The sequence below is a fragment of the Galleria mellonella genome, unplaced genomic scaffold (genome assembly GCF_026898425.1).
Source record: "Galleria mellonella isolate WM207_F2 unplaced genomic scaffold, CSIRO_AGI_GalMel_v1 utg33, whole genome shotgun sequence".
Taxonomy (NCBI): domain Eukaryota; kingdom Metazoa; phylum Arthropoda; class Insecta; order Lepidoptera; family Pyralidae; genus Galleria; species Galleria mellonella.
Window position 1 is genome coordinate 304,932 of NW_026442079.1, and position 14,383 is coordinate 319,314.

The 14,383-nt window shown below is 33.5% G+C and overlaps 2 protein-coding genes across 2 annotated transcripts in view; both read left to right on the top strand.

Annotated features, from left to right (window-relative positions):
- Nucleotides 1-14,383, top strand: part of LOC113521683 (WD repeat-containing protein 47) — an 82,464-nt gene that overhangs the window by 2,553 nt on the left and 65,528 nt on the right. The window contains exons 2-4 of the mRNA XM_026907305.3: nucleotides 5,099-6,586; nucleotides 6,676-6,774; nucleotides 7,842-7,887. Coding sequence (XP_026763106.2) covers nucleotides 5,121-6,586; nucleotides 6,676-6,774; nucleotides 7,842-7,887 — 1,611 coding nt within the window. The 5' untranslated portion in view covers nucleotides 5,099-5,120. The remainder of the gene's footprint in view (nucleotides 1-5,098; nucleotides 6,587-6,675; nucleotides 6,775-7,841; nucleotides 7,888-14,383) is intronic.
- LOC128201054 (craniofacial development protein 2-like) lies at nucleotides 1,591-5,112 on the top strand. Its single transcript, XM_052896636.1, has 2 exons — nucleotides 1,591-2,467; nucleotides 5,099-5,112. The coding sequence occupies exons 1-2, from the start codon at nucleotides 1,591-1,593 to the stop codon at nucleotides 5,110-5,112; spliced, it is 891 nt and encodes a 296-aa protein (XP_052752596.1).

Here is a 14,383-nt window from a genome sequence, read left to right on the forward strand (position 1 = left end):
TAATTTCACAATGTGATTATCAGTGGTGTAAAAATACAGTGTATTATTATTTCTTGTCATACCTAGGAAGTCCTAGGAGCCAAATAGGATAGTGGAGAATATACAGTCTATACAATCAGCCTATATCAACTTACCTGGTTAGTGTGGTAATAGTGGGCTAATATCCTTTTATGGGGAAAGGTCAATGCACAGCAGTTTTCCATATTTATGTGTTTCATTTTCAGTAAAACTTACTTTCAAGTTTTACTAATTATTTATGAATGCTCACACAAATTCTCTTAATGCTATTACATTATTATAATATCCTGTTTATTATGTAATAAATTTGTACATTGCTATGCGAATTTAAAGTGTTCATTAATTTTTCATGATATCACTCTTAAAGTTATATAAAATAGACATTGGCACAGACTCAGAAATGTGAGACTCTTTTAACACTTAAATTTACTAATTTAGAAGAAGACTAAAATATTATAATTAAGCCTATCATACATTAAAATATAATTGTCAATACCCTAATATTGAAATATTAGGGTTAAATTCAGAAGATTAAATTTTTAGAATCACTGTCTACTATCACATTATTAGTTTAATCTAATTTATTTCTTATTAATTTTTTAAAGGTTTTAGTTTACTCCTTTTAAGGATTTTTTTCTGGATAGTGAAGGTAAAATATTATTACTTATTTTGTAAATGATTAATCATTTTTACCAAATTTTGATAAATTACTATTATGTTTAACTAGTCGTTGTAACCATTTACTAAGAGGTAGGACTACAACCCTTGTATAAAAAGGTCATTATAAAATATCAATATTTTATGAATGGAAATAGATATTTCCAAGTGTCTTTTTTTGGAAAAGTCCTTTGGTAGTTTAAATTTGAATGTCGTTATTTATTTTGTCTTCAATTTTAACATTTATCCCAAAATGATTTATTATATTGGAATACATGCTAAAGTAGTAGTAATTGAGAATATTCCAAGAACTACATAATTATTGTATAATATAAACATTAGACACATGCCCAGTGTCTAATCAAAAATAAATATTTATTAAATTATTACAATAAATAATCTTATATTATTAATGTAATAAAGTTGTAATTAGACGATGTTTGCACATGGAAGATATTTACAAAGTATTAATGTGAGGTTAACGTTTTAATGTATTATAATTAGAAACGTTAATTATAATTGAATACACATTTTCTTCACACTCAGGGTCATGAAAATATGTAAATTCTTGAAAAGACAAGATGAGAACTGTTTATGAGGGGCCATGCCCTACGGCATTATTACACCTTTGTGCCTCGTTTTCATTATTTTGTTGATGAATGTGTGTGATGTCATGTATGTTGGTAAGAGCACGCCATGCAGTCATGCGTACAACATTTTTTACACAAGTGTTATCCCCGGCCTCCATAGCTACTACAGTTACAAAACCTATGTCCTCTCCGTAGCTGTAGTATCCCCCATTTTTCCTATAGTTCCTTTCCACTTATCACCTCCTTTCCTTATAACCTATTCCTTTCCCAATGTAACCTATTTCCTTTCCCTATCCGATGTTAAGAAGAGCAGTTCTTTTTCAAAATGATAAGAGAAATTAAAACGCAACTACCCCAGGAGGGTACCGGCACTGCCGGAGAATCCGTCCCTGAGTGCAACTCAGGCAGTCCCATCGTATCTGGGGGGGACAAATTTCTCATCGACGGCGATGCGTTATGCCACGGGTCACGTCATGTCTCCCCTGTTTCCCCAAATGGCAAAAAGAGGGCAAAGGAATGCCAAATTGCAACGATGAATGTTTGTGGAGGTATGGATAGTAAAATAGACGAAGTATGTGAGATGATGAGTGAAAGAAGAATTGATGTATTAGGAGTAAGTGAAACAAAAAAGAAAGGCTGCTCTATTACTACTTATGACCGATATACTGGGTACTGGTCTGGAGTTAATGACTCTGAAAGAAGCAGCCAAGGAGTGGGAGTTATTTTGTCAGAGAGAATGAATGCATCTGTTAAAGAATTTGAATTTGTAAGTCCTAGACTCCTCTGGATACGACTGAAAGTTGGTTTGACCCGTATTTTTCTCCTTTGCGCTTATGCCCCAGATATGTCCAAGCCACCAAAGGTCAGAGAGGATTTCTGGGATAGTGTAAGAGAGATTATGACTAAATGTAAGGAGAATGAAAGAATTATTTTGATAGGTGATTTTAATGGCTGGGTGGGAATCCGTCGCGATGGATATGAAAGGAATTTAGGAATGTTTGGAGATAAAAGAGTGAATGAAAATGGTGAAAGTTTATTAGAAGTATGCCTGGAGAGAAATCTGGTGGTGACTAATACTTTGTTTAGTCACAAACTGATTCATATGTATACATGGCAAAGGCAAACTGAGAGAAGTATGATTGATTTTGTAGTTGTGGATGAACGATTGAGAGCGAAAGTGAAGGATACAAGAGTCTATCGTGGTACGAATGTCGGAACCGATCACTTTTTGGTGATATCGAGAATAGGTGGCTTATTCAATAAATGGCGACATCGTCCACGTGTTCGTATGTCAGAAATAGAAAGAGTAAGAGTAGAGAGACTGACAGAAGAACAGGTTCGAAATCAGTATCAAGAAAGATTGAATGAAAGATTTAGAGAGCTACTGAAGAAAGATAACTATGAGATAGAAGAATTTTGGAAGGAATTTAAATGCGGAATCTTTGATATAGCTACTCAAGTTTGTGGTGTAAGTAAGAGGAAGGATGTTAAGATGAGAATGAATGTATGGTGGGATGGCGAAGTGAAAGAAATGGTGGCTCTAAAGAAAAAGGCATGGATGGATTTGTTAGCTACCAGAGCTAATAAGAGAATGCAAGGTAATGTAAGTGACATTGAAAAAATTGCAAAAGAGAAGTATGATGTAATGAAAAAGAAAGTTAAAGAATTAGTAAGCAAAAAGAAAGAGGAATGTAAGGATGAGTATGAAAGGAAATTCTCTAGAAATTTTCGAGCTAATCAAAAGCTTTTCTGGCATTTAGTTCGAACAGCTAGAGGTAAAAAGAGAGATCCGAAAATGGGCGTGATAAGGGATATGGATGGTAATGTTATCACGGAACAAAAGGAAGTCTTAGATCATTGGAAGAGATATTTTGAAAGTTTATTTGAACGTGGAAGTGAAAGAAAGAATGTTGAAAATGAAATAATGGACGAAGAAGTTGACAGTGAAAGTGATATAAGTATGGATGAAGTAATGAATGCAATGAAGATTATGAAATTTGGTAAAGCAGCGGGATTCGATAGAATATCTGCCGAAATGCTTAAAGAAGGTGGAGAAATCATTGTAAACCTTCTGTGTCTGCTGTTCAATAAATGTTGGCGGTCCGGTTGTGTTCCAGGTGACTGGAGCAAAGCTGTTATTGTGCCACTATATAAAGGCAGCGGGTCACAGCAGGAGTGCAAAAATTTCCGCGGAATAAGCCTTCTTAGTGTTGTAGGCAAATTGTATGCTAGGATTTTGATTAAAAGAGTGATGAATGAGACGGAAAGTAAAATTTGGGATGTGCAAGCAGGGTTTCGAAAGGGTATGGGATGTACGGATCAAGTCTTTTCCTTAAGGTGGATAACAGAGAAAACCTTAGCTCAACATCAGAAGGTTTTTTGCGCCTTCATTGACCTTGAAAAGGCTTATGATAGAGTGGAGAGGAATGAACTGTGGTCAACACTGGCAATGTATGGGGTGAGCAACCATTTGATACGGGCATTCAAATCTTTATATAAGGATTCAAATGCCTGTGTCAGAATAAATGGAGTCTATACAGACTGGTTTGGCATTGAACGCGGTGTTAGACAGGGCTGTGTAGCGTCTCCTTGGCTGTTCAACCTATTTATGGACAGTTGCTTGACCGATTTGAAAGGATCTAATTGTGGATTCAGGATGAATGAGTCTCTGTTTAAGACTCTTTTATACGCCGACGACCAAGTACTTTTTGCATCGTCGGAGTATGAATTACAACAAATGGTGACTATAATGAATGAAGCGTATGCAAGAAAAGGTATGAAAATAAATGCGAAGAAGACGAAGGTAATGGTTTTTGAGAGGAATGAAAGTTTAACGGCATGCCAGATTATGATAGGAGATGAAAAAGTGGAGCAAGTGAGTGAGTTTCTATATTTAGGTTCTTTGTTTACGAGGGATGGGAAGTGTGATAGAGATATTGAGAGGAGAGTAAAAGCGGGAAACAGTGTTAACGGTGCACTGCTCTCGATTATGTCAAGTAAAAATGTATCGAGCAAAGCTCGCCTTGCTATAATTCAAGGAGTACTGACACCAACACTCATGTATGGAAGCGAATCGTGGGTATGGCAGAAGAAGCATGAAAGTAAGATAAATGCTGTACAGATGAGAGCTTTGAGAAGTATGTGTGGTATTACTTTAAAAGATAGAGTAAGAAACAGTGTGGTTAGAGAGAAGTGTGGACTGAAAGACGATGTAGTGACAAAAATTGAAAAAGGAATGTTGCGTTGGTTTGGTCATTTGGAGAGGATGGATGAAAGAAGAATTACGAAAGAGATTTATCGAGCAAGAATGAATGGAGATGTCGGTAGGGGCCGCCCTAGACGGACGTATGTCGACCAAATAGGCGATGTGCTGAAGAAGGGCCAAATTAAAAGTACCCGTAACCGACGAGCGTGTATGACAAGATTGATGAATGTGGAAGAAGCGAAAGAGGTTTGTTTGAATCGAAGCATTTGGCGTTCCATTGTTTCTGCCTACCCTAATGGGAGACAGGCGTGACAGATATGTATTCTATGTCATGCTATAATTGAAACATCGTTGCTCAGAAAAACTTAAATCTGCTATTTGATATCAATTTTCCCCATGTCGATCTATTTATTTAAAATTAATAACACTTGTTATAAGTACTATTTCATCTACGGATAGAATAAGCAAGGCGTTTTGGCCAAGCGATTGTACCTTTCACTAAAAATATGTTTTGTTTCTATTAATTTATATGCACTGGTTTTTGTGTAACTGTTTCATAATGCCTAAAAGAAATATTCTTGTATAAAAGTGATAGGTCACTAACTGTGTTATATTGTTTTTGTTATAGATAGTAAAAAGTAAGCATCAATATGCCGTCTACCCACCTAAATCTACGTGAGGACGATGTGGTGCGTTTGTCCCTGGAGTTTCTTCACAACCGCGACCTGCATATAACGCAGTTGTCACTCGAGCGTGAAACTGGAGTAATCAACGGCAACTACGCGGACGATGTACTTTTTCTACGGCAACTTATTCTTGATGGCCAATGGGACGACGTCCTGGAGTTTATTCAACCCCTTAGCGCTCTCAAAGCATTTGAAGCTGACAAATTTAACTACGCCATTCTTAGACACAAATATATAGAATTATTATGTATTAGATCTGAAATTAAAGCTTATAATAACGTAGAAAATATAGTAGATGAAGTCGTGAAAGTACTTAGCGATCTTGAGAAGTTAGCGCCGTCTAAAGAAGAATACTCAAATCTTTGTTTGCTTTTAACACTGCCAAGCATCACAGATCATGCCCAATTTAAGAAATGGAATCCTAGTAATGCCCGTGTCCAGTGCTTTCGGGAAGTGTATCCGCTTGTTGAACAATTTTTGCCTTGCGATAAAAAATCCAGTGGTACGGTATCGAAATGTGCTAAGAATGACCGGTTGATGCAATTACTTATAAAGGGTATATTATACGAGTCATGCGTTAATTATTGCCAAGCTAAAGCTACTGGATCAGATACACAATCCAATGAAGTTAATTTTTCAAGATTACTAGATGGTTCAGGATTTGATGAATCCGACTTAAGTTTACTTTCTTGGCTGCAGTCTATCCCAGCTGAAACGTTTAGTGTACCATTCGAGCAGAGGATGTTAAATGTAGATGTTGAGAAATTGGAACGTCCATCATTGCATACTTCTTGGACAGAGCATATGCTTGTTACGCCAATAAAGCCCCGCACATTCCCCCATCTAGCCATGCCGTTTAGGCGTCCCCGATCGGCCGCTGATGCAATGACTAGGTCTTTGAGACCACTTCCGGACGGCGCTCCGAGACATCCAGCAGTTATGGCTTTGTCTGCAATTGATTATGGCCCTTCTTCTTCATGTTTCGCTGGATTTCATTTAACTGGTATAAAAGGTAGCAAGTTGATGAATACTTCTGTGGATAGACTGTTTGATAATAAAAATGGCGAGAGTATTTTTAACGGGTTAAACGAATCATTAAAGCCGATTGATGAGCAAACAAAAGCACTAGGTGAATTTACTGCATCAACTAAGACAAATGAGACGAGTAGCATCGGTGCTTCGAACGCGACCACTCCAGAGCATAGAGGTCAGGAGTACTCGGCGTCTACGTCTTTGTCGACGACGGCAGCGTCGACTGAACGCTCGTCACTCGCCGAGCGTACGCCGCAGCAGCCTGAAGCGCCTCTGGTACCTGGTACCGACGGAGACTTCAGAAGAGAGTTGTTGAAAGAATACCAGATTCAAAAACAACGCGAATGCGACGATTATTTACGCAATCTTTGCTCTTCAGACTTGCGGCCACAGAAAACGTATGTATAATATAATGTATCATAATATGATGTTAATGATTCCCTCATATTAAATTAGTGAATTTATTTTTTATTATTATTACTTTCAGGATGGAGCAGATAGATGCTGCATCAGCTTTTCCTTCAGCCGTCAAGTATCCACAACAACCGACTCCGGACAAGATGCGGGACCAGGCGCAGTATATTAGGTGTGTATATATACAAATAGGATTGTGATGAGTCATAATTTTATAAGCCATATGTTAGATTACGTCAGTTTTTAAAATCAAAATAGATGAGTAAGTATAACATAGATGTATCTATGTATACTCGTATGTATTGTTAACACAGTCCACTGCGCGGTGCATGCTTTGCGCACATCAAACTACAATAATTTTCTTACCGTGCACTTTCATCGGCAGAGCGAGCAGGCGATTTGCAATGAATGTTTAGTCGTCAACTGCTTTTGTGCCGTTTTCTCTAACGAGCCGACAAATTACATTATTGTAAGTCGGAAATAAGGCTACACTCGATTTGCTATAATATATAATGTGCCGTTATTAGTATACATTATTATTAAAAAAAATATACCATAGTAATTGCTTATTATTGGAGATTAATTTTTTTTATGATCCAAATATTATTTTTCTGCATGATTTCATTGTACGCAGTCGTGAGGATATATTTTTAACTGCGCTATAATGTTCACTAAATGAGGTCGTTATTATGGTTTTGATAATGTTATAAGTATAAAACAAGAATTTATTCATCAAAACTTTTTAAATTGATTATTGTACATTTTAATATATTATGCCATAATAGCCTATAATGTAGTTGAAAGGAGGCATTAAGCTGACTGAGGGCTGTCTTTTAAAGGTCTTTAAGACGTTTATTGAAAATAAAATGTTAAATTCCAGGAATGTTATCACTAGACTTCGGTTTGTTAAGCTCTGACCTTCATATTTTGCATAATGGACCGATTCATTAAGAGCACTAAACATAATGATGTTCTATTAATATGATAAGGGCGAAAGTTTGTAAAGATATTTGGATGTTTATTATTTTATCGTGAATAGCTAGGACACTTCCAAACTACATCGAATGAAGTAGTAGGATATAGCTTGTTATTAGAACTATATTAATATATGGTTTCTAATAAAATGAGTATATGAAAATAAAAAAACGATATTCAATTTACAAATTGCAAAAGCGTTGGTATGAATCGGTCTTTACATATTAGCTGAATTTTAATATATTTTTTTTGTTCTCATTTCAGAAACAACGAAATTCCCAAATCGCCTGACATCGGAGACCCTGCAAATGTAAGACATACATCGTTTATATTATTTTATAACCATAGACACATTAGCGCATTTAACGAAACAAATGATTAAGAATATAATAAAGAACAAATCGAAATATTGAATTTAGGTTAATATTAAAATACGTTTCTTAAATTTCGTGATATAAGAGAACTGTAGTTTAGTATGAATTATAATTTAATAATATTTATAATGCGTGTACTTCGTATCTTCAATAGTTTCCATTCGTCACGGTATACTACTGATGATGTTGTATTAGACGAACAGTTCGATCTCCACGCGGTTATTTAACAAAATCATTGTGTTTATTTCATGCTAAAGATGCGCCAGCAGACCTGATTTTATCTTTCTCTATCATCTCTATCTGGTATCTCGCTAGCATAAATTAATATCGTATGTCACTGCATATACTAATTTGAACAAAATATAATTCTTTACTTTTTATCCCAATAATAATAAATTGCATCCATATGATTTAAAGTTAGCATTCATGTGTAAAGAAAAAAGTCAAAGTAGGTCTTTTTAACATAAAATACCACAAGATATATTACATAATGCTATCTAGTTCCAAAATTAGCAGAACTTGTATTATGCATACAATTCATTTAAAATAAATATCTTTTTTTTTCAAATACATATATTTATACCTTAGATTATATAGATAGAGTTTCCATACAAATGTGTCGAGAAAAGCAGGTAACCTTTTTATACAATTTTGCGTAATAAATAGTTACGAATATTTCCATTATAACTTTTCTCTATTTATTTTGTTTTATAAATTCTGTATCTTTTTAATGCTTAAAACTCATTTTATTTCATTAAATTTAGATGCTTAACTATATAGAACATGATAAAAAACGGGGCAGCTAATTTGCCAATTAGCTGACAAAAAGTTAACCTGTTTTTGAGACTCAATGCTCTATCTGTATAACCTAAGATTTATACATAGATAACCTTTAAACTATCACAAATAGACATTCGCATATGTGGTCATATCACACTTTAAATTCGATGCATTGGGATAATTTGTGCTTCCTTCTGCCTAACTCTGTTGTAGATTTTGTCTTAGCTTATGTGTTCCGCGGTTTGAGGAGAGTCAGTAATAGAGAATACAAATAAACATATATGTAGAGTTATAGTAGATTTTATACATAGAGCCTCGACTCACAAAAACGGATCTTTTTTTTTGCCAGCTAATTGTCAAAAAAAAAGCATATTCTCTCTCTTGAAGTACATAATTTCATATCTTATTTCCTCTTCATCACCATAAAATTCGGCGCCGTCTAAACTACAGTAAATTGTGATCAGTATGGTCCTAGTGCAAATCAATTTCACAATAACATATATTCTTAAATACATTAAATGTGTATTTGTAGAAAATTACACAGTTAAAATATATCGGTTAATTTTCTATTTTCAAACAAAGACAAATTCTGGCCAGACTTTTAAAAAAGTGTTAGAGTTTTCATATTAGATTTTTGTTAAATGTGTTTTTTTTTAATGATTGATAATGAAATAGTAAACCCGCCTGTGCTATCAGTAACCGCTGGCGGGACACCAGTGGGAGACGATGGATGAGGCTGAAAGCAGGTCAGTCAGCCCATCGTAAAGAATTCCACGAGAAGTAACCACGATGGTTTCCAGGGGGAACTGTATGGAGGTTGACCTGATTACTAAGACTGTTAGCAATGGCGTTGTTAGATCCCATCGTTAATAATCCCTTTCGCTCCATGTTAAATGTGCTAGTGTGTGTATAAATAATACAGTTGCATCATTTTACAATAATATACTTTGTGCGTTATAGCATGATGCGGTATGATGGCGGCGGTAACGTCATCTACAGACATGGAGAGCACTTTGAAATGAACATCGCAGAATACTCATAATACTCCTCGTGTTGTTTATTCTGAGGACTATGGTATTGTGTCTCCATATCCTGTAATTTTACTGCCAAATCAAAGCTACTTCAAGACCAACAGTAATTTGTATATTGATTTTGGCTCCAAACTTTCATACAATTCAGTTATTTTTTTATAGTTGATTTTATTATATTTATAGTTGAGAATGCCAAAATGACAATTATCATCCGAATCATGCTACAATGCGCGGAAAATTTAAAATTTTTAATATACAGTTTTTTAAAAAAATATTTGGTAGAACTAGACTATACTAATATTTAAAACCAAACATATTGTACATTCAATTTGTTAGATATTAGTAGGTATATAATATTGTAGAGAAACTATTGATTATTTTCTATCATAGTATAGGCATATTTTATTAATTAAAGTTTGTAAAATATAATATGATATCTATATAGTTTATGTTACAAACTTTTGTCTTAAATGGCTGAGAAAAGAAAAATATAGCGAGTCCATGGAATGTGGTAATCGTTGGATGTAGACATGTAAAATACTACGACATGACAAAACATGTGCTGTTGCTTTGCTTCGTATACAAATAAATAAATCTGTGGTAATTATAACCAGTGGATAAGGACGGGATGAAAATTCTCTGTCCGGGATACATCAAAGGCGTTCCAGTGATATGTTATATGAAATCGTTAATTACGATATGTTACAAAACATTGTGTATTCATTCTTACTAATATTATAAATGTTAGAGTTTGTTTGTTTAACCAATCACTATAAAATATACAATTACTATATGGGATGGAGAAGGTTATAAGTTAATTTTTTATCCTGATTAGTAAACATATCCGGTCACTTGGACAAAGTCGCGGGTAAAAGTTATTAATATATAAGACCTATTTATATTTCATTTATTTGTCGTGAGTTTTTTCAAGATTTTAGCTAGAAACAAAAAGAGGCGAAATACTTCCCCTAAGATAGCTTGATTTAACGTTTACGTTTTTAAATAGGTATAATATGCTAAATAAATTATATACATATTTTGTTTACATTTATATACCTAAGTATATACATATTTTGTTCACATTTATATACCTACTTGATTGTGTTTTTGTGGGAATTCCATCCAATGTTTTCCTTATGTAAACTAATTTAGGTAATGAGATTAACTCATTTAATAAGTAATAGTGAATAAATCAAATGAGCGAATCACAATTCATTGGCACAACTCGGTGTCTTTTAAAAATATTATAACTGTTTATTTTAATATCTTTGTTTATTTTTGGAAAGTGATTTTTCAACTTAGAATTTACCATTTTTTGCCAACGAAACCATGATCGATTTATTAATTAAACTTAATTTCGTCATAATTCTCTACATTGGGCATACAAACTTTTTGAAATCTCCTTTAAATTGCACGAATTTACGCCACGTAAATCCATCGCTGTTTCCAATGAAGCTCATGCAGGTCCCATGGGAAAATTCTTGCTACCTTTAAATGCGTGATGAAATTATTCAGAAATAAGTGAAGCGGTAGACTAATTTTTCGGATTAACTAAGATTGGCTGTGTCTTGCAGCTTTACCCGCGTGAATCAGTACATAAGGTATTCTATGCGCTAAATTAGAATATAACCTATACGTGTATCAAATGTCATTCAAATCCGTTCAGTAGTTTCTGCGTTAAACAGTAATAGACTTAAATCCATCGACCGTTACAAACTTTCGTATTTATGATATTAATAGGATTTGCAGCGTTTGGTTAATCTGATGTTTAGAATGGACACATTTTTCTTGTTCTAACGATGAACTGGATCTAGTCTAAAATCTATTTTTCTAATATACAATTTGATAGATTAACTTGATATGATTTGGCATCTTAAACATTTTTATTGAGTCGATAAATGTCTGTGACTACCACACTAGGATTGTAGTCGAGAGGATATTTAATTTTTTATAGGTACGTAATTGAGCATGTACGAATGCTGGTTGTCAACATTCCTTTTGTCCCTAGGATGTTATTGTTGTGCCAAATTTTATATAAATTTTGTGAGCTGTTTATAATTAAGTAGCATACTTTGTTTTCTTGTGTTTTTGATTGAACTTATTGCCTCTAGTTTCCTAGGAGAATTCTGATTATTCATTTTTGGATGGGAGTAAAAGTATATATATAATGCAGTGAAATAGTTGGAAAAATATTTATATTATATTATTTATATTATATTGTACGCACAAGTTAATGCGAGAAACGAATACGAAAGTAATTTTGGTGGTAATGTAGTACGTCTAAATTTCAGATACATATAAAAAAATAAAACGATACAAAAACAGCCAAGTGTTACTATTAAATTAGTAAAAATATTTAACACTTCAGATAGTGTTTTTATATTAATGAAGGATTTTTTTTATTCGATTCGTTATTTGCAGAGATAACTTCATATAAATAAAATACTGCCTATATAGAATAAGGTAAAGTATAGATTCGTTTGGAGACGTTACAGTTTTTATTACATCACCAATTATTTCAATAAATGACTAACTATACGTTTATTAAGCAGTTGTCTTAGTCATCTTTATTGTTTCACATTTTAGTTTTTCTATAACACGGTATACACTATGTATATGTATTTACCTATAAATACTTCAGTAAAATGTATTTGATTTAACGATCTTATTTATATCGATAGTCGTGTGAGAAAGTCACAAAATGCTCCACGACGTTTGTAGAAGGTTCACTGCATGACATAACCCGAAATGACGTAATCCGTAAAGAAATAAATCAAGGACCGATACAACCCGAAGGTTTGGCGCGTTTACATGAAAATTAATCAGCCACGTTTAAAAGAAAATAAAAATATCGACCTGCAGGGAAGGAAGGTGCTAGAGTAATGACTCATTACAGGCAAACGTAGTATAGGATCCTGTGTGTCCTACATTAGATAGAGCGATGTGGGCAAATATACGTGTTACGTTGAACTTTTCATATTATACTCGTATTTATAGCGAAGCCATACGATTGGAGTGATAGATATTTTATTTTGTATCCTGGCTTTGATTTTCGGGAAAATTGTTCAGTTTTATAAATACTACCTCCATATTGGATTGCATGTGCTGAATATTTAAAAAATAAAGAAAAAAACTGGATATGAAATGAACTTGGCGCACCTGCATTGAAACACAAATATTGAAGTAAGCTGAATATTTCTGTGCTGACTCATTCAGAAGCAAATACTTACTGTAAATATTTGCTCTATGCTTGTTATACGCCGGGCAAATATACATACTAAATATTGTACTCTAATGTTTGGTCTTTGAAGTTAAAACTGTCGTTAATTAATTTATATTAGCTTTTATTAGCCTCTATTCAAAATTTTAGGAAATGCCATTGTTTTTATAAATTTGAGAGCCGTTATAGAATATAATGGATTATTATATGTAATGTGTGGTATTTTTTCAAGAGGTTGATACCACAGAATTCTTATCATTTGGTTTTTCCACCGACTGCGAAAAAGAGGAGGATTTAAGTTCGATTTTGAATCTCTGGATTTTTTTACTATCTGATTACAAAACGGGACGGGTTCTCAGTTTCACTATATATTTTTTTATGTGTAACGTACATACTATACGATATAGAGGTATTGTATAAAAATTGGTAATGATCAATTTTTGAAGTGATTTGCATTGTTTCGAAGATTTGTTTAACACACTCTTGATGCTATGCAGAGTGTATACTCTGCATAGCATCAAGAGTGTGTTAAACAAATCTATTTATTTATTTTATTATGTATTTAATATTAGAAGCGCTATTAAATGATTATTGCTAAATACGGAAAATAGATTGTGAGTAATAGGGAAGTTTGTTCTCGTTGCTAGCAATATATCCTGACAAGTAAACCTTTATGTAGTCCTTTCTGGGCGGGTAATAAAAAGAGGCACTATAAAATGCAAAGGCGAAACAAAATCCTATACAATACGCGTAAGGGCCAGCATTGCTATATTCTATATTTTATCTATATTTTATTCTCTACCCGTTAATAGGTTGTGGTATTGATAAATTCAAAATAGTTCTATTTGAGTTCAGTCTTGTGATTCACTTGTATCATTGTGTACATATTTTTATGAAAGTAAAATTCATACATTTATTTTGTCTGGTGTACCAAAGGATAGATAAATTGAAAAGTAAATACCTATTTTAGCATTGGATATACGCATACACATGTACGTGCAAAAATAATTGTGTAAACAGTTTGGCACTTTTCCACAATGACATTACCAGTTATTAGGGGTTATTCAGTAACAAATATTTAAACATCTCTATATATAAACTTTCGTATTTATAATTTTATATTATGATAATATTATTTAGACTATTGATCATTCAAAATATGTGACATTCTTTTCCAAATGACGTATCGACTCTAAAAAAAGCCATGCTTTTTTCGTTGACATGTTTGTTCTAAAGTGTTTTATTAGTTTGTGTTGGAACGGCTTTGCAAATCAACTTTCTGTTTGTGCAGTATACACACTGGAGTCAATGCCTTTCTGAATATGTACATTGAGGGCAGGGATCTTGGGCCGTTGACTTAAAATCTTAGGTATCGGTATACTATTTTCCTTTTGTTACGCT